Source organism: Stegodyphus dumicola, chromosome 7 (genome assembly GCF_044657685.1).
Source record: "Stegodyphus dumicola isolate Sdum_Otavi_A_Nest chromosome 7, ASM4465768v1".
NCBI classification, from domain to species: domain Eukaryota; kingdom Metazoa; phylum Arthropoda; class Arachnida; order Araneae; family Eresidae; genus Stegodyphus; species Stegodyphus dumicola.
This window is the reverse complement of record NC_140774.1, coordinates 158,177,657-158,197,575: the sequence shown is the minus strand read 5'-3', so window position 1 is coordinate 158,197,575 and position 19,919 is coordinate 158,177,657. Positions and strand designations below refer to the sequence as shown.

General features: G+C 32.1%; 2 protein-coding genes across 2 annotated transcripts in view; one reads left to right on the top strand and one right to left on the bottom strand.

Moving 5' to 3' along the window:
• Positions 1-359: 359 nt before the first annotated feature.
• Positions 360-19,919, top strand: part of LOC118186427 (26 kDa secreted antigen-like) — a 36,124-nt gene continuing 16,564 nt past the window's right edge. The window contains exons 1-2 of the mRNA XM_085820975.1: positions 360-533; positions 10,012-10,146. The gene's annotated coding sequence lies outside the window, so the exon portion shown is untranslated. The remainder of the gene's footprint in view (positions 534-10,011; positions 10,147-19,919) is intronic.
• On the bottom strand, positions 10,141-16,539 carry LOC118186431 (uncharacterized). Its single transcript, XM_085820976.1, has 2 exons — positions 15,746-16,539; positions 10,141-11,439 (listed from the first exon to the last, which is right to left on the bottom strand). Exons 1-2 carry the CDS (start codon positions 16,128-16,130, stop codon positions 11,318-11,320), a joined length of 507 nt encoding a protein of 168 aa, XP_085677102.1. The 5' UTR covers positions 16,131-16,539; the 3' UTR covers positions 10,141-11,317.

The following is a 19,919-nucleotide window of genomic DNA, read 5'->3' as shown; positions in this document are numbered from 1 at the left end:
ATGTGTACAAGTACTTCCATAAAATTGGATTCCATATTATTGGATGCGCAGCGACATATTTAAAAAAGAAAGTTAGATAACTTCAAGCTTGGGCTTCTTCTGCTAAACGTGGTCACATGGTATTTAGACAGCTTACAACTATTTTCAAGGCCTTTGCCGAACCGAAGGAAATCATAAAGTTAAACATTATTAACAAGTTAAATTTCTAATCATCCCGCATAAGCTTGGAGGCAGGTTCTTCTTGCAATTACCTGGAAATTTTGTATTTCCTGTTGAAAACGCCAGCTGAAACAATAATTAGCTCTATATAAAAGACAAATTTCTCTCTGGGTTTTCCTATACTTAAATATTAACGTAACTACACTTTTCTTACTTTTAAAGCTGATGGAGAAAGGAAGAGCTTTATTTTTCTTTGCGAAGATTTTGCTTTTGGCTACACTATTACCGTACATCAAAGGTAAAAACTGTCAAAAGAAATTGGAGCAGCATAAAATAGTGCCAGACTTTGCACCACAGTCTCCACTGATCTAAAAGTAAGATATTAATTAAAATAGAAATTTCTTGTTCTTTCTTCGTAAATTATATAATGAAATCCAAAGTGTGTTGGCGGCGATAAACTTTTAAAAACTCGGCTATTTGCTAAGCCATTCAACTCGGCGTAAGTTGCTTAAGTTATCCTAAATATAAATGGCACAACCAAAACATTCTTTGAATAGTTTTATAAAACTGCGCGGAATTTGTTACCATACAGATTAAATGAACGAAATGGGAGCTATATTTTTTGTGTTATTTCTTAGATTTCTGTCATTGACCAAATTTCAAAATCCGACAGTATAATTTTATGTTGTTGACAATTCTTCTTTGGTACCTTTTTACTTCCTTGTACGAAGTAAGGGAAGTATTGTAATCGCGAAAACTTTCAGGTATCACATTTTAACGAAAGTATCCATTTTGGCCGCTCTCGAATCTATTTAACGATGTTTTTGTGTGGCATACGTACGGACAGAATAAAGGACTTTTTTTTTTCCAACCAGATTGTAAAATGGATTCAGAAATATTTTTCGTGACATCTGTACGTACGTATGTAAATATGTGTATATTTCGCATAACTCAAAAACCAAAAGCCTCAGAACGTTAACATTTTGTATATAGGACTCCTATAACATGTAGCTGTGTACCTCTCATTTTGGTTGCAATTGGCCGCACCAAAAAGTGCACATATACCCATTCTGTTATCCGGCTCAGTGAGCTTAGTTTTATTTTCTTATATGTTGGTAAATTGTGCATTTTTTGCTTTAAGAGTAATTTAATTGATTGAAAGTGATTGTTCTTATGTTTCGGTTAAGGTTTTTATGCCTTTAATTAATCTGTGTGCAATAGTTTAGAATTATGAACAATTTAAAAGTTGTTTAATTGCTTCTAAGTTAACGAAGCCGTCATTTGATTACTGAAACTCTTGGGGGAATAGTGAATTAAGTCAGTTTCTGCACCATCTTCTGTATCTTTTTGCCGAGTGAGTCCAAAAGTAACTTCAGTTTTGTGCACCGAAAAATATGTCTTCTTGCACGCCGGCCGAATTGCTTGTTTTGGGGTAGGAATTTTAATTTTTAATTGTAAAAATTGTTTTTTAACAGTTTTTAACTATTTCATATTTTTCTATATTTTACAATTTTTAATGAAGCTGTTTTGAGTTTTTATGTACTTTGTCTAGCCGCGAATTGAAAACTGAATTAATTGAATAAGAAATATAATATCTCGAATGAAATTCGAAGAAATAAGTTTAAATGAAATGCAGCAAAAAATGTGTATAATTTAATAGGCCGCAACAAGGAAGTCAATGGGTTGTCCACATCAGATTTTTTAGAAATTGAAATAATATTTATAAAGACGAAGTTAGTGGTTTCATAGTCAAATGTGCTAAAAACGTGCCAGGTTATTATCTAACACAGTGAAACCTTGGCACACAAACGCCTTGGATCATGAACAAACTTTCTAAATGAAAATTATCTTGAATGATGTCTCGAAACGAACAAGTAAGACAGCAACAAATGAAACTTCAAAACGCATTTAATGTAGTGAAGGAAATGTCTTCAGAAGAAGGAAACGGAATGAAAGATATTTACTTATTTTATCTGCGAAATTTCTGCAAAATGAGGTAAATTGCAAAGGCATTCAAAAAGCACCCTCAAAAAGCAGTAGCATAAATATTTGCTATCACAATACCATGTCTTGCTTTAGGAATATTTTAAAACACAGAAACAAATCACGGTAGACAAATTTTTAATGGGACAAAGCCCCAGCGATTCTCAAGCACAGGCGAACAGTGCTGACAGAAAGCAAGAGAGAAAAAAAGGACAGTAGCTACCTGACATTTTTACGGAATAAGATTTCCCTTTCAAACAGCAACATTTTGTATCTTCGGCTTCTTCACCATTTTCTATGTGCATCATCAGCTTTCCTTCGTAGAATATAGTAAAATTTAATTCAAGTTTTCCTACTTTTTATATGTTTAATCTGTGTTAAATATTGTGCATGTGTTAGATCGGCTCTAGTGTAGAATTGGGTGCCCCTTCGATTAGCGACAATTTTTTTTTTTTTTTTTTTTTTTTTTAAATTTTGGCGATGAAACCTCACTTATCGTTACCATGATAGTTTTAACTTTGTTTTAGCTTCCTGATTTTGTTTAAATGAAAATAGATTGATGTGTACATGGACAAATTTAAGGCAGTGCGCAATGCCTAGTTTGTGCAATTCTAGAATGTTTTTTTACGTGAAAACAGATCGATGTGTGCATGGACACAGAGTTTGTGCAATTCTTTGACTTCTTATTTTGGTTTTGTGTAGCGGCCATCTTGAAATTGTGCCTTCCTAGCACCGATCTCGGCGTCAAAAAAGAATCGCCAAAAAACTAGGGGCACCCAATTGTAAACTCGTTAGATTTAATGAATTGCATTGTTTTGCATTACGAAGTTATATACCAAATCCTCTTTTATAAGCAGTCATTTAAGATGCGAGAACGAATTAGTTCATCTTACTTTAATAACATCGGCTCTAACTTCGTCATATACATGGGTAATAATCACTAGCAGTTTTAAAATTCTTGTATGATGTTAAGAATGATAAAGTATGATGCAATGTGGCCTCGTTCAGCCCTTTATCTTGTCCTTTTTATTCTACAGCAATTTTTAAGCGGAAAATGGAAACATTAAAATCAATTGAAAATTCTAGGTTTAGCGTTAGTCTTCTTTCTCAAACATTTTTAGAAAACTGGATTTAAGTATCTTCAGATATTATGCAGTCTTTTAAAAGATTTCAGGAAGAAAGCAATATTCAAATAGTCAATTTATATTTTAACGTTTTACTGTACGCATTTTTATGCTCAGTATTTGTTATTAGTAAATAGTATCAGAATATACACATTAAATTGAACTGCGGTAAGCACAAAAGGAAAAAAAAACATTAAACAAGAAATAGAGTTTATGTATACTTCAAATAATGCTTATATTTTTCTTTAGTAATTTATCCAGTGACCGTAGCTTTCAAGTGACTCACTTTTATTTTTATTTTTATCTTTACGAGCTTTTTCTCATTTAACGTACTGATATGATGATAGAGAGCGCTTTATGTGATTATCACTTTTTTCATGTCATTAGCAAGTTCAGCAAACTGATAGTTTCGGCATTTTTTTTTTTTTTTTTTTGTAATGACACATGAAAATGCAAATCAGTAGACATAGGCCCAGCATCACTGACAAACTGAGGAACAAAGTAGTGGAAGAAATTATTGCACAAAATTAAAAATGGCAAAGATAGTTTTTTCGAAACCCAGGCCTAGGGACAACTGTATCCAGTTTAAAGGCGCAGCATGTTACCAGAAAACATATGTATATACGATTTGTTTACAGCGCTTATGCCATGCGATAATACCTTCATGTCGAAGTGCATGCCAGTAGTAAATATTTTCGAATCGACGGGGGGGGGCACAAACAGATCAGTATTTTTCAATTTGTGCAATAAAATTTAACCACCGTTATTTTACTATTCGCGTTTTATACTGAAAGAGAATTGTCTGCCTAATTGTGCCTAGTGTTTAGAAGTTTAAATATGCTTTTTCTTTCAGGTCATATATGACAAAAATATAAAATGCGGAGAATTGGTATCTATAGCTCGTGTGGCAGACGCCCCAACACTCAAATTTGATGCTGATCGGAAATGCAGTGACTTAACATTCATCATGTTTGGTAAATTCTGATGTAATTAATAAAATGTTTTGACATTTTTCAGCTTAAACTGTTACACACGTAAAAAAATAGGAGGGAAACCCTCATTATATGAATTTATTTTTTGACAATTGCTATATTTAAACTAGCTCATGGAAATTTTCAAAACGTTATAAATGGATTTTCTTTCATTCAGAAGGAAACTGTAAAATTTGGCTAAAACAAAAATATTTTTATTCATGAATCCGTAATTCAATTAATTGTTATAAAATACATTAGGAACAAATGTTTGCTCATAAATCCGTAATTTCCTAATATAAAATAAGTAATTAACGATCGTTTTTATTCGGAGATGGTTCGGGAACAATCTCTTTTACTCGGGGATGATTTGAATTTCACTCTATTTTGAAGAAATTACCTAGTACAGAACGGTTATTAAGAATAAAACATTTCTTTCGATCGCTTTTGTTCGAGAATTTGATATTCCGTTAATTTCACTCTGTTTTGAAGCAATTACCTAGTACAGAACGGTTATTAACAATTAAACATTTGTTCCATCGATCGCTTTTCTTCGGGGATTTGATATTCCATTAATTTCACTCTATTTTGAAGCAATTATTTAGTACAGAACGGTTATTAACAACTAAACGTTTGTTTCATCCATCGCTTTCGCTCGGGGATTTGATATTCCGTTAATTTCACTCTATTTTGAAGAAATTATCAACTACAGAACGGTTATTAACAACTAAACATTCGTTTCATCGACCAATCAAAGTAAAGACGCTGTTCTTTTAAAAGTCTGTCATCATCTGCATAACGTGATCCAATATAGTTTCTTTACTTCATTTTTCTCCGCTCTAAATTGTCGTTCTTTGAGGATTATTTTCTTAGGGGGAAAGATGAAAATCCTCACGATAAAAGATCCGAACCACAGAGACCTCTTATTGAAAACATTCTTCTTCTGAGCTTGGCAACGAAAGGGAGCACCTTCTTGTATTATGAATCTGGTTTCCTCTAAATTACGCAGTGTAGCCCTTTATTACTGCGTTGGTGCATTTTCATACAAAAAGTATGTCCAAAGGAAATAGACGGACGCATATGTTAGCAACGATATCATTAGCATGTATACTATACAGCCTGTAAAAGAAATCTGAGAGCAACGAATGCTGTAACATAGATTTTATTTAGCATAATTCTGTTTAATAACTTAGCTCTAACATAGTTTTTATACTGGCTCATAGTTGACATAACGCATATCAATACGCGAATGTAGGGCTACAAGATATAAACTTTTTAAAACTCCATATTCATAAAATTGCCTCTCAAGTATTCATTTTTCTAAAGTATTATGTTTTACAGAAGTTAGTAAGGTATTCCAGTCCTTAATAGTATTTATTGACGTTGCGGTTATCATTGTCATAATCTAAAGTCCTGCGCCTACAACGTATGCCGTAAACGCCAGATTAGGGGTCTTTATTATTGTCTAAACCTTGCTGTTCTTGAATATAATGTTCCTACCAGAGCCTATTTTATATGTAGTTTATGTCGAAGTGGGTTTTGCAAATTTCTGCAATCGTTAATAGGATTGGCGAATCCAAATAGGACTTTAATATCGAATTCTAGAAATGTTTTATTTTTGGTTAGGAGGGTCTTCAAATATTTCCTGACTTTTATGTATCTTAATTTTTTTCATTAATATGAAATTTACTTGCATTTTAAAAATTGTTTCCCACTAAAATTATTCTTCGGTCAATGAACAATTTTTATTTCCAAAATAAAGCACTTGTTTTATAGCTGAAATTTTCTGAAATTTTTTTTAAATATTTTTACAGCAGTTGTACTAGCTAAATCACATTTCGGTGACCAGTTTCTCCCTGACATCTGAAATTTACATAACAATGTAAATCATTCACGACAATTTTTTCCACCTTCGATCTCATTTGTCAGAGAATGGTCCACAAGTAACCGAGCGATTAAAGACTCTTGAACACTGACAGTTTAGCTGGAGTCCATATTTGGGCGAATAAGCTGGTTACACTGGCATTTCAATGGTTTTCTCCATACGCAACATAAGTCAGTTTCTTGTAGACGAGCCAGTTTCTCGTAGACTATATTCTATGTCTACGAGAGCATGCACTTAGATTAGAAGGAAAAATTTGTCTAATACTTTTAATCGTTAATGTCAAAATGATATTCGCTTGTGTAACTTTATTTAAAACCAGAGTGATAAACAGAATGAACCTGAATTTGCCTGTTGTTATGCGAATCTAAGCAAGATTATGGTTCATAAGCGAATTTGCCTGCTGTTATTGTGCGAATCTAAGCAAAATTATGGTTCATAAGCAAGTCCGGCTAGAACTTGGCTATATCTGCAAAAGCGACAAAACTTTCAAATTTGACAACATTGATACTGTATATTAATTTTTTTAATCGGGAAGCAGTGACGATCCTGATCTGGAGCTACTCCGATGAGAATTAGGGGAAAATCACACTTAAAATAGGTTTCCCCCGACTTTTTATTAATATTTGCCTTTAAATCAAAATTTTATTATGGGAGTCTTGCGTTTTATGTTTATTATTAATATATATAGTCATTGAGATTAGTGAATCCAATTAAAATACTAAAATTCTTGTTTTATTTAATAAAAGTTTACTGTTGCAATAATTGGTTGTAAAAGTTGTTATTCTACTAATATGTATGGATTGTACATGTTGTGCTCTTTTTTCCACAGTGAAAATACTAATTTCACATACATAAAATAAACTTCAGGAAAACGTAAGCTTTACATAAGTGGTATAAATTAACTGTTATTAATTTTTTCCAATTTTCAATTATATTGAGAATATTATGCTTGTAAGATTTAAAAAGTATTTTAGTGGTTTCAGACGTTTATGCAATTTAATTTGTCTCATATATTTGAAAATCATGTTAAAGTACTCTCAATGTGAATTGAAATAAATCATCTAATAAATGTAACTGAATTTTAATGGATTACATGTCCAATATTGAATATTATGAGCATTTCCTAAAAACGTTTTCAATGCAAAAAAATATTCAGTGACATAATTTTCTGAATTTGTGTAAAAATGTAGCTGCCGTAGTTGCCTGCAAAAGGTTATTTTCTCAAAACTAAACTACTACTATAAACTACATCTTAAAAAATGCTAAGTACTAAACTACTATTTATATTGACTAGTAAATACTGAAAAAAAATTAATCATTCACTTTCGCTTTGTTTCATTTTACTTCTTTTTGGAACTGAAGTAAAATTCTTGCCATTCTTTATATAAATTCATATAATGTATTTTAAAAAATTCAGTGGTAGTTTTCGCACCATCATTTTTTACCTCACAATATTATGTTCTCATAATATAAAAACTGAATACGCGTTGTTAAGAAATAAGCTCTTTAATAAGCAGTTTTCTGGTTCACTGTAATGGAGCGTATGAAATTATAAGCACAAAAGGGCCGACCAAAAGTCGATTAGTCCCGAAACACGATTTTGTGTTAATTCACTTTAAAAGTCGCGCATTGTCAATGCGTTGTTTCACTTTTCATTCGAGTCTATTGACATTCTGCAAAATATAAGATTTATTTTTCAAATTTAATTTGTTTGTTATTGATTAACAGTGTAAGGTATCCAAAAGCAACAGATGCAGTTCTTAAGAATATTATTTCTTACATTTTAATCTGATTGATTTAAGTAAAAGAATTTTTAGTTCATGATACATTTTATGAAAAGAGCATTTAATACTTTTATAGAACTATATGTTATGCAATTTTTCACTTTTTAAGCATACAGAAGATACATCATGTTCTAATTTTTGTCTAAATGTATGCTCATCTGTGTACTATAAAATGTTCCGCTGTTCTACCTGCGTTATCTCTACTAGTAAATCAAATTAACTTTAAAAAAAAGAGTAAGAGTTTAAAAGAGATTTTTCGGACCTCCATTAAAATCTGAACCTTTAAGATTTTTCATTTTATTTCCTTGTATAAAGTAAAGAAAGTATTGTAATCGCGAAAATTTTGGGGTATCATATTTCACCGAAAATATCCATTTTGCCCGCTATCGAGTGCAATTTAGCGATGTTTTTGCGTGACATCTGTACGTAAGGACAGAATAAAGGACTCTTTTCCCCCAAAATGGATTGCAAGAAGGACTTAAGATGGATTCAGAAGAGATGTTTTTCGTGACGTCTGTACGTATGTACGTAGGTACACATAAGTGCGTATGTACGAATCTTGCATAAATCCGAAACGAGTAGTCTCAGAACGTTGAAATTTTGTATGTAGGAACTGCTATAACATGTATTGTGCACCTTTCTTTTTATTTGCAATCGCCTGCATCAAAAGTATTTAAATATATATGACTATATATACCCACTCTGTTCTTCGGCTCCGTAAGCTCAGCTTTTTTTTTTTATTCTTATATGTTGATAAATTGTGCATATTTTGCTTTAAAATGAATTATGCGGTTCTTATGTTCCAGTTAAGGTTGTATGCCTTTAGTTAATCTGCATGCAATAGTTGTCGAATTATCAACTATTTAAAGGTTGTTTAAGTGCGGCTAAGCCTAATTTTTGTTTACCATAGCAGCCATATTTGTTTACATTTGAAACTTAACAGAATATTGAATTCAGTTTCTTCATCTTCAGTGTCTTTTTGCCGAATGGGACCAAAAGTAAACTTTTAGTTTTGTGCACCGAAAAATCTGCCTTCTTGCCGGCTGGCCATATTGCTTGTTTTTGCCTAAAAACTCTAATTTTAATTGGAATTTTTTTTAATTGTTTTAACTGTATTTGGTGTTTTATATACAGTGGATGATCGGTTAACGAACATAATCCGTTCCAAGATTATGTTCGCTATCCGAATTGTTCGTTAACCGATCACTGATTTACCATATATGTTAATGGGACTTCTAGTAATTCGTTCTGGAGATCCTAAAAGTTAAATTTAAAAAAAAATGTCATGTACAAGTGTAATTTCTTAGTAAGCTTATTTATTACAAATGTAATACATACGTATAGTCTTATTAATCAGTCCTTTTCCTTTCTTTGGGCGTTAAAGAAATGTCCAATGTCGATTGTTTTTCTCTCTCCTTCAGGACTTTCAGGAAATGATTGATAGCAATGTCGTTGTAGAGATTAGCAACCCTATTGACATCAGCTTGGTTTGGTTCCAGCATCCTCTCATTTCTTCAAAAGATCTTTAATGGCAGATGTCGGCATTGCTCCTCTTTCGTCTTCCTCTTTTTCAAAAGGAAACACATTTCGCTGAGTTTCTTGGTGTTCTTCATTCAAGATTTCTTGGAGTTCTTCTGCCGTCAAGTCACCTTCATGTTCCATTATGAGCTCTTCAATGTCATCCTCGTTCACCTCCAATTCCAGATCTCTCGCAGTTGTTACATTTTCATCCATAATTTCAGGGGTGTCACCCTGATCACTTTCGTCTCCTTGAACGAGGGATGGACACAGCTTTCGCTAGGCAGAAACCAACTGTCGTTGAGTGATTTCTGACCACGCCTTTTCAATAAGAGGAATAGCTTCGAGAATGTCAAATTGACATTCTCGAAACGTCATCATTGACGCGTGGTGCGCGTGCGCTGACACGTCAGGAAATGATTGATGCTGGCACGTCAGGAAATGATTGATGAATGTGCGCACGCGCACATCCAATGATGACGTACAATTTAATCTTCCGTAGAAGTAAATCTTGTGGTGTACATATCAGATGTTTTTAATTCATTTTAAATATAGTTATCAATTTGTGATAAAATATTTTAAAACAGATCCGGATGCGCCAACAGGCGTCTCTTTTGGATACTGGGTGGTAGTTAATGTTCCCTCTTCAGCTCTAAAATCTGGAACCAAAGGAGAGGAAGGCGATATTTTGCTGCAGTATTTTCCTCCCGGTTCAGTAACTGGTAAGTATTAATGTTAATACATTAATCACAAAAATCGAGAAATGATTTTAGAAAATTTGTATATTACTATTTATAAGCATTGTTATGTTTTATTTTATGCAACTATAATAAGTATGATCACCAGATGGATTTTTCCTGAAATCTAAATCATAGCTGGCTAACTTTTCGTAAACACTACGTCTCATATTCCAAAAAAGATGTGTTAAGGAACCTCACCTGTCGAGAAAGAAACATAAATGAGGGCTTTTAATACTTAATGTAATGCATATCGATGAATAAAATATAACTGATTAATGTATATAGTTCCGACTGTAAGCCGAGAGATAAGATTTTGCTACAAACAATCTGCTAAAATTGAAAACTCGTGTATAACTCAAATATTTAAAATTGTCATGTAAATCCATTATATATACACTATATGTAATCGGTTTTCTGATCGGTATGCATCGTAATTGCACGTAATGAGTTGTCTACCTTAAATTGACCTAACAGACGAGCTGAAGGTGAACACTATCAGCTAGTATGGTGTCAAATGGAAAGACGGTTAAAGCCGTAATTAACAGACTCCCTTATCTCAGTTACTGAAGAAGAAATCAAAAGAGATTTCATACGAAGAAATTTTCCTGTATTGTGAGGGAAGCAGTTTGGCCGCAACAAGAATGGAATAAAAAACCATCGGCGATTTTCTTCATTGAATTAATTAAGACAACCGAAGAACGAGCTATTATTCCAGACAATAATTTTTCAATAACTAATAAAAGTGAGTCAGGCGCAATAAAACACACAGAAGTTCTTTATAGAAAATGAAAAGCCTATCTGTATTTTTTGTCAAGACCAGAATGTAAGTTCTTACCAAGCTTACCCGGCTTACAAGAAATCCTATCAAATTAAAATCCAATTTGTATCCGGAAACCAAAGAAAAACTCCAAGGCTCTCTAAATACGATTTTCCATTATTTCCAAACCAGAAATCTGGAAGGAAAACAGACGAAAATTCCAGCTTGTTTATTGAAAAACTGAATAAACAGCTTACAACCGAGCTGGCAGTAAACTGGGCAAATGATTCCAGCATCATAAACTTCATTCAGGAAGCATTTAAAGTTATGAAACACACAGGAAAAGCCAAAACACCTTACGAGAAACTAGCAGCTAGTTTCGAGCAACTGAAATATTTATCCTGTTTGTGAGAGAATAAGAATATATTCACTTTCTGATGAGAAAAGCTGCAGCGCTGAGGTAACACGCAGAGAAGTTGTTTTATGCAGGCTTCGGCAATCTGTGAGCCACTTTAGTTCTGAAAATAAAGTATAATATATAAAAATAAATTATAAAATATAAATATGAAACAAACACTAGAAGAATCCATAAAAAACTAAACTGAAATTAAATAATAACAATGACATTTTATATTAGTTGCAGTAGCGAATATGCATTTTTATTTTTAAAAAATAAAAAACTGTAACATAATTTCAACGAGAATTGATAAATTTGGCAGCGCCTATCCGTAATCCGTAATCCATTATTAAAACAAAATTTGCTTTGCATTTTTGTCCGCATTCGATTCAGCTTATAAAAGCGAGCAAGTATTTTCACACGTGAAATTTATTTTAAGTAAGAACAGAAACAGCTAAACTAGCGAAAATTCAGACGCTTATATTCGTCTTAAGACGACTGATTATAAGCCAGACGTGACTAAATTGTCTACGTAAGTTCAGCATCAGGGAAGTCACTGATATCGAAGACAAAAATAAAGTTCATTCAGTTATTTTGTTTTTATAATCATCTGAATTATAATTTTGAATTTATATTTAAAGTTTAGAGCGTATTGTTATTATTTTCTCAGCAAAATTTATTTTATTATTCACTAAAAAAATTGTTTTAAAATGAAAATACCACTGACCCAAAACATTTACTTAATACCCAAATTTTCGTTGATTCTGACCCGCATACACAGAAAAATTGCCGACGCTTGATTTAATGAAAGGAGACAAAGCGGGTTCGAGCCCAGTCTCTGATTTTCTGCTTTGGCAAGTTTTTATTTTCGTTTACGCGACGCTGTGCGAATGCACCTTCACCGAGAAAAGCACTCGAGTCATTTTGATTTACTGGTGAAAATTTTTAGTTGTATGCTAGTGGCAAGAAGTTCCAAGTTTGAAAGATGAATGACAGTTCACCTTCAGCTTCCATTAAAAAATAGAAATAACAACCTATATTTTTCAAATGGAAGAGTGAAATGTTGTAGAAAGTTTCATCGTGACAGCGTTTTTCAAATTCGGCTCTTCAGAACACTGGTGTTCCGCGAAAAATTGTGACACTCAGATTAGAGAATAACGAAGCATTGTTTGCTTGAAAGTACTAAGTACTTGAAAACACTGTAAAATATCAAAATGTTTAATTTAATTAATCTTTGCTTTAAATCTGTGGATGGCAACGATTCGTAAAGAAATTTAAAATGAAATCATAAGTATTATCACTTTAAACGTATTAAATGTTTATTTTAGAAAACAGGTAAGTTATTATTTTTACGTTGGCAACAATGTAATATATTTGTTACTGTGTTTACTTTGTGCTCAGAAGTTTAAAGAAGTGTTTCAGAGTCATTTTAGTATTTTAAAAGAATTAGTTTTCTTTGGATTTTACTTTTTTACTTTTACCCCTCTTTGGAATTGGTAAGTAAATGTATAATTTTTACTTTGTAATATTTTCGATCGTTAAAAGTGCTATTGTTTTAAAAAGTGAATATTGTAGTTTTCAGTTATAATGGAGATATACCAGAAAAGTAAAATTCCATTTGTTATTTTACGATCGCCTTTCTATCTGCAAAAAGTTTTTTAAATTTTACCTGAAATTTGACTCGCTTTTTTATTGCTTAGGATTAAAAGTAAGTAAATTCCATAAAATACCATAAACAATAAAATGGTGCTACTTTGGTAGACGGTTGCACGGATTTTTGGCGATTTACTTTGACGCAATTGTTGGCGTGATTTTTACAATCGTCAGCCATCTTGAAAAACGCTGTTTTTACGCGTAGTAAAGTATTCGAAACTTAAAAAAAAATAAATATCGTTAAAAGTAATGGATTAATTTTTTGTTGAAAATGTCGTTTTTTAAGATGGCAGGCAAGTGTAAATAAATACATTTACTATAAGTATAAAATACTTATTATTACTTTCATATTATTCAGGTTATTATTACTTTCATATAGCAAAAAAAAAAAAAAAAAAAAAAAAAAAAAGAATAAAAACACCGCTATAAAAACATTGTGCCAACGTTTAATTAGATTAAAATATTACTGAAATTGAACATCGAATTAAAAACCATCATACCAACATTTAAAAGAATTAGAATATTATTAAATTCAAATACTTTAAAATACGTTATATAGAATATAATTAACATTAAAACATATGTGACAGTAATTATCTCAGCAATTTTTGAAAATAGTGTATTAATTTTTTTAACAAAAATTGAAGCATACAATTATAAAATAAAAGAAAAATGTGTACTTACATTTTTTTGAATCATTTAACCTGTTGTTTATTGATAAGTACTACAAAAAATCGGAATCATAATTGAATCGGCTCTTTTAACCCTTCATCTGTGATCCACATTTCTCGCACTTCATTGAAGAAGCAATTAGCGAGGTTTCCTCCAAAAATTTAAAATAAATTCCCTCTGACGCTATTAACAATTTATAAATAAATCTTTGATTAGGAAAGACAGGTTGGCCAAAATAAGGTCTCAAAGGACAATTGTTTTATTCCAATACCAATAATTCTTGGTAATTACCAATAACAACATTCATCTTCGAAACGGAGATATCCATTCGCTTTGAAATCTAAGGTGGTGGTGTATTTAATTATGGCAAAGCACACTAGGGCTATCTGCCTAAGGGGAGGGATGCCTTTCGTGGAGGACTTTCTAAGGGAAACTGGCTCGTATACACGTTACACATGGGGAAAACCACGAAAACACCCATGCAGCCAGCCCGTTCGCGGGATTCGAACCTCGGACCGAACTACCAGTGTTCAGCGACATTACCGCTCGGCCGCTGGTGGGCTGAAATCTAAGGAATTCGAAAAGATGAATAATAAAATTTTAAAATGGCGCGGTAATGCACAAATATTCAGTAACCAATCAGGGAGCTGTTTACATCACGCATAGAATTAAAAGTATGTAAATAATCATACATAATAAAATCATATTTGAAAAAATGCAAAATTAAGTTGTATTTTAATATTTAACAGCAATAAATAATGTTTAAAACATTAGATTAAATTTACAGATATTAATAAAACCAATTACTTTTTAAGTAAGGTGACGTCATTGATTACATCATCCACAACATAAAATTATATAAAATATTATAAACAACAAAATTTTGATTTCAAATAAAAATGCAAAATTAAATTGATTTTTAATATTTAGAAGCCATAAATAATATTTAAAACACGGAATTTATGCATAATAAAACGCATTATTTTTTTAATAAAATGACAACAAAGTATCGGTTACCATAAATAACTTATTCATTATTTATGGTAATATATCATTATTTATGGTAATATATCATTATGGTAATATATTATTCATTATTTATGGTAATATATTAATACTTATTCATTATGGTACTTTTCCGTTTTGCCGGCGCAAACGATAAAGTCGCCAATAATGGTACAACTGATGCCGGAATATCTTCGCTGGTAACCTTTTACGCCTAATTTTCAAAACAAGTCGCAACTATTTGTTATCAGATTGATTGTTTCCTTCAATACTGGCATACAATTACATAGAATTTTTACAAGATAGTTAAATTTTATGCCCTAAGACGATTCGCGGTAATTAAGTCAATTAGAATGCAATCACACCGCTTACCCAAAAGCGAAAATATAGAAAAGGTAAAATGAAGAGTTACATTCATCCATTCTAATGAGAATGCACTAGCGAAGTAAAGCACTGGGGTTTTATATAATTTCTGAGTAAGCTATTAGTACGAATTGAAATAATTCTTGCATTTAAACTTGCATTCCAAATTAAAATTTAACTTGAAATCAATGTAAGTAATTACTGAGAGAATTAGATTTTTGGAGCGTAGTTTACGTGAGATGAGATCACTAGGGGTCACATGGTACGAACCAGCGAATCAGGATGTTGAACCATGAAAGCATAGTAAATTTTTTAATTAATGTCTTTTCACAAATTTGTTGTCCTTATTTATTGGCATTTTATAAAATTTTAAACCATATTAAAATGTTTATGCCTTCAGAATAAAAAATTCTTAGAACTAACATTCGCTAACATTTTTTATGCGTATGCTGTATCTTGTCGCCAACAAAGTACGCTTGGCGAGATTTGTGCCGGCGAAACGGGAAAGTACCTTCATTATTTATGGTTATTTATGGTAACTTATTCATTATTTATGGTAAAGTTATTTATGGTAATTAATTATTATAATAATTAATTACCATAAATAACTTATTCAGCAATGGGTTTACCATAAGTTGCATTACTCGCCGAAAGAAAAATCGCCAAAAAATCGCCAAAATCCGTGCAACTGTCTACTAGTAGCACCAGTACTATTAGTGGAATGTGAGGTTTACGTTTTTGAGGAGTCTGAATTTTAGAAATTTCCTCTTCCATATGATCTTCGCTGTTTAGATCTGAGAATTTATTTGATTCTGAGGATTCACTCTGTTCATCTTTAGGCAGAGGGCGTTTGACTAAATTGCGTGGAAAAGTAAGTCCATATCCGCTATCAGTGATTGTGCGTTTTTTATTCTTTTTAAGAACTTTAGAAGTTGAAGGAATATTTTTAACTACAGGATTGTCACTTTGGCTTTCTTTTGTTGGTTGGGTCGAGGGATTGATTTTCTTTTTAAGTAACTCCTCTTTAAGAAATTTTAAATTATCAATTTCAGCCTGCCATTCTTTATCCTTAGCTTTGCGTTGTTCAATATTCTCCTCTTTATGATTAGGGAAAATCATATCATTGATGCCTATCCAATTTCGATTCGATTGTAGGATTAGGTACACTATTAAATTCTGCTTCTTCCTCTTCCATGGTAGATACCATCGTTAAACCAAGCAAACGAGTTAAATGGTATAATTAACTGTATACTCATTCATAGTCAAGTCGTGCAGTAAATCCATTGTAAGATAAGCAATCAGCAAAAATACAGAGCTAAGAAAATCCGGATTATACAAAACTCTTCAGTATTAACTCTAATCAAATTTCCGTTACTTGAAAAGTTTTCTCTCTTTCTTTAATTCAAACAATCATCATAGATTTTCAAATTTGTCTAACAGAACTGAGATTTTTTCTCCGCCCTTTATAAGCTTTTTAAATCAGTCACAAGGTTTCTGAAAAGGAAAAGCGTAGAATTACAGTTACAGCTAACACACAATTGGATTATTTCAATTTAAATATAAATTACGAGATATCTATTTATTAAATGCCGCATGTTCCTGTATTTTTACCGTTTCGGCGTAGCTTTTCCTTAAAACTCGTCACTCGCAATATTACGCGGGGAAATAAAGCAATTTTAATTACAATTTTACCAAAGATAGCTAACTAAATACAAAATCCGTAACACCATTTTTAATAGCGGAAATGCGCAAACTGAAATCTTTAAAAAAAAAAATGTGTAGTTGAAAGCACACCATAGGTTGCTTTATTATTAGTAATGTTAGCAAAAGCAAACGAATAAATGTTGCATAATCTTTTCGTTTTTCCTTCTTTTTCTCCTTCTTCTTTTTTTCTTTTCATTTCTTTCTTCTTAATGCCTCTCTGATAGGTCTTTGTGAGTAAATAATGTCTCATATATTAATCTGCTGATTTTTCGAAAACTATCCAAATGTATAAGATACCCTCGGGATCTAACATATAACATATTCTAAGATAGTGCTTCTGAACCTTTTATGGTCCGCATACCGGTAAAACTTATGAAAAAAATTTCGCGGTACGAAAAAAATTTCTCGTACGGTGGTTTTTTCCCCCTCTCTCCCCTCAAAAAAACTTTTCTAGGTATTCAAGAATTACTGCATAAGTTAATCATAATATTCTTATTACCATTTGCCTACAATCATATTTAAATATAAAGATAAGTAAATATTGTAATTATTACATATCAATATAATTATCATATATAAGTAAATAAACCTTTGAGAAAAATCACACAATATTACCAAAAAAAAAAAAAAAACTTGCATATAAAAATGAATCAATGACGGTCCCTGGACAAGGGAATGAGGATCCCTTATCTACCATACCTGAAGCGCCACTTGTCAACCTCTTCTTGTCCTCAAGTGGCAACGACTGAAATAATCGATATTCCTAATAATGCTTTTGTTGTAAAGAACATCTCTACAAACAACACATTCAGGTTTTGAACAATTTCCTTCTGACTGTGGCCAAAGGACAAAACCATATTTCAAATAGTCTGCGATATAGTGCCTTACAAAGCTTCCTTTTTTTGGGGGGGGGGCGGATTGTGGACTATATTCACTTTCATCTGTATTCGAAGGGGCGGACGAATACTTGGTTTTGGAGAATCCTTTCTTTGCACGAAACTTAGTAATGTGCCTTTCGTTTCCTTCTTACTCATCCTGGTCATTGATTTTTAATCTACCTAAAGTTACAGAAATAGTAGTTATAGCACAGTATTAATTTCAGTGGTTATTTCAGTTGTCCGAACGTGCAGAAGAATGTAAGCAAGATAAAAAGAGAAACGTAACATAAGACGCCTTAAACACTACGATAGATATTCAGCGTTCAAGTAGCGATACTCAAGGCAGGGTTACAGCCGAAAACATCGCAGACGAAAACGTCGCGGAGAAAACAACGCAAGGCGAAAACGTCGTGCTACAAAACATCGTGGGAGAAAACATCGCAAAGAGAAAACATCGCAGTTCTAAAACATCGTGGTACAAAACATCGTCGTCGAAAATAAAGCGGTTCAAAAATTTCGTAGTTTAAAAACATCGTCGTCGAAAATATCGCGGTAAAAAATAAAGTATCTACAAATCATCGCATGACGATAACATCGTAGACACGCTTTTTTCAGGCTTTGATAACTGTAAATGGATATTCCCGTAATGATTTGTGTGGGCAAGATGGTAAGAAGGATAATATTTAATTTCATATTTTTTATTAATCAATAAATTTTTGCTGAGAAAATAAAAAGGAAACTTAAGCATAGAAAATTAATGCAACTTATAGTACTTAATAGAATTTTAAACCGACATAGTTAACTAACAAAGGCCATTAATAAATATTTTTTTATAAAGTTTTTACTGGCAATTTTTAATGAGAAGTATAATCTATAAGTTACACTTAATTTTCTATGCTTAAGTTTCCTTCTTATGTTTTCAGCAAAAATTTATTAGTTAATAAAAAAATGTGAAAGTAAAAATTATCCTTCTTGACATTTTGCGCTCACAAATCATTATGAGAATATCCATTTACAATTATTAAAACCTGAAAAAGCATGTCTGCGATGTTATCGGCATGCGATGATTTGTAGATACTTTATTTTTTACCACGATATTTTCGACGACGATGTTTTTAAACTGCGAAGTTTTTGAACCGCTTTATTTTCGCCGACGATATATTGTACCGCGATGTTTTAGAACTGCGATGTTTTCTCTTTGCGATGTTTTTGTTTTCTCCCACGATGTTTTGTAGCACGACGTTTTCGCCTTGCGTTGTTTTCTCCGCGACGTTTTCGTCCGCGATGTTTTTGCCGCGATGTTATCGGCGGACACCCAAGGCAGACATGGGCACACTAACTGGTGTACTAAGTGTACGTAACCGGCAATTTATGAAAGGCGATTAGGTACATAGTTGCCAGTTATATTTTTCATCATCGATTCATCGATCATATCATTTTCTAAACTAGTAAACTATTGCTATTGTAATGTAGGTACTGTTGTAATATCGGTTGTCGGCCGATACATATATATATATATATATATATATAAAGTAATGGTCAGAACGAAAATGAATAAAAATTCTGTTCTGCGATATGAAGGTCAGACCTTTCTTCTTAGGGTAAACGTTACCAAACTGAATATGTGCAAATTAATGAAGCTTTTAAAAAATTCTCTTTTCCCTTTTTAATTTTCATTTAAAGATTCTGTTTTTGAAAGTTTTATTAATTTACGTTTATTCAGTTTGGTAACGTTTACCCGGAGAAGAAAGGTTCGAATTTCATATCGCAAGAACAGAATTTTATTAATTTTCATTCCAATCTTTACTTTTTGATTTTTATAATTTTTAATTTAGCAGCACACGCGTAGATCCGTCTCTTAAAGTTATATATGTGTCTAAGACATTATCTGTGAAGCAAAATGTCATAGCCACCTTTATTGCATATATTGTTTAATAAATTAGTAAGAATGTAAGTATATTTAAGCAGCTTCTTGTATTTAAGCAGTTAATGCTGAGTTATTTCAAAAGTTTTTGTAATTTTTTTTATTCATACATTTTTTTCCCTTCTTCTAAGGCGACCATAGGTACACTTTTTTCGTCTACTGCCAGCAACATGCTGTGAAACGAAAGAAGTACTCTGAAACGGAAAGAACGAATTTTGATCCTCGGGTATTCTCATCAAAGAATGATCTCAGCGATCCAATCGCAGCGACTTACTTTAATCTTACGGCCATTGATGGAAGTAGTGCAAGCTTGTAAATTCTACCTCTTTATGTAGATGATTCTAATGAAATGAACAGCGCCTTTGATTTCTATGGTCTGTTATCAGCTAAATAAAAAATCTT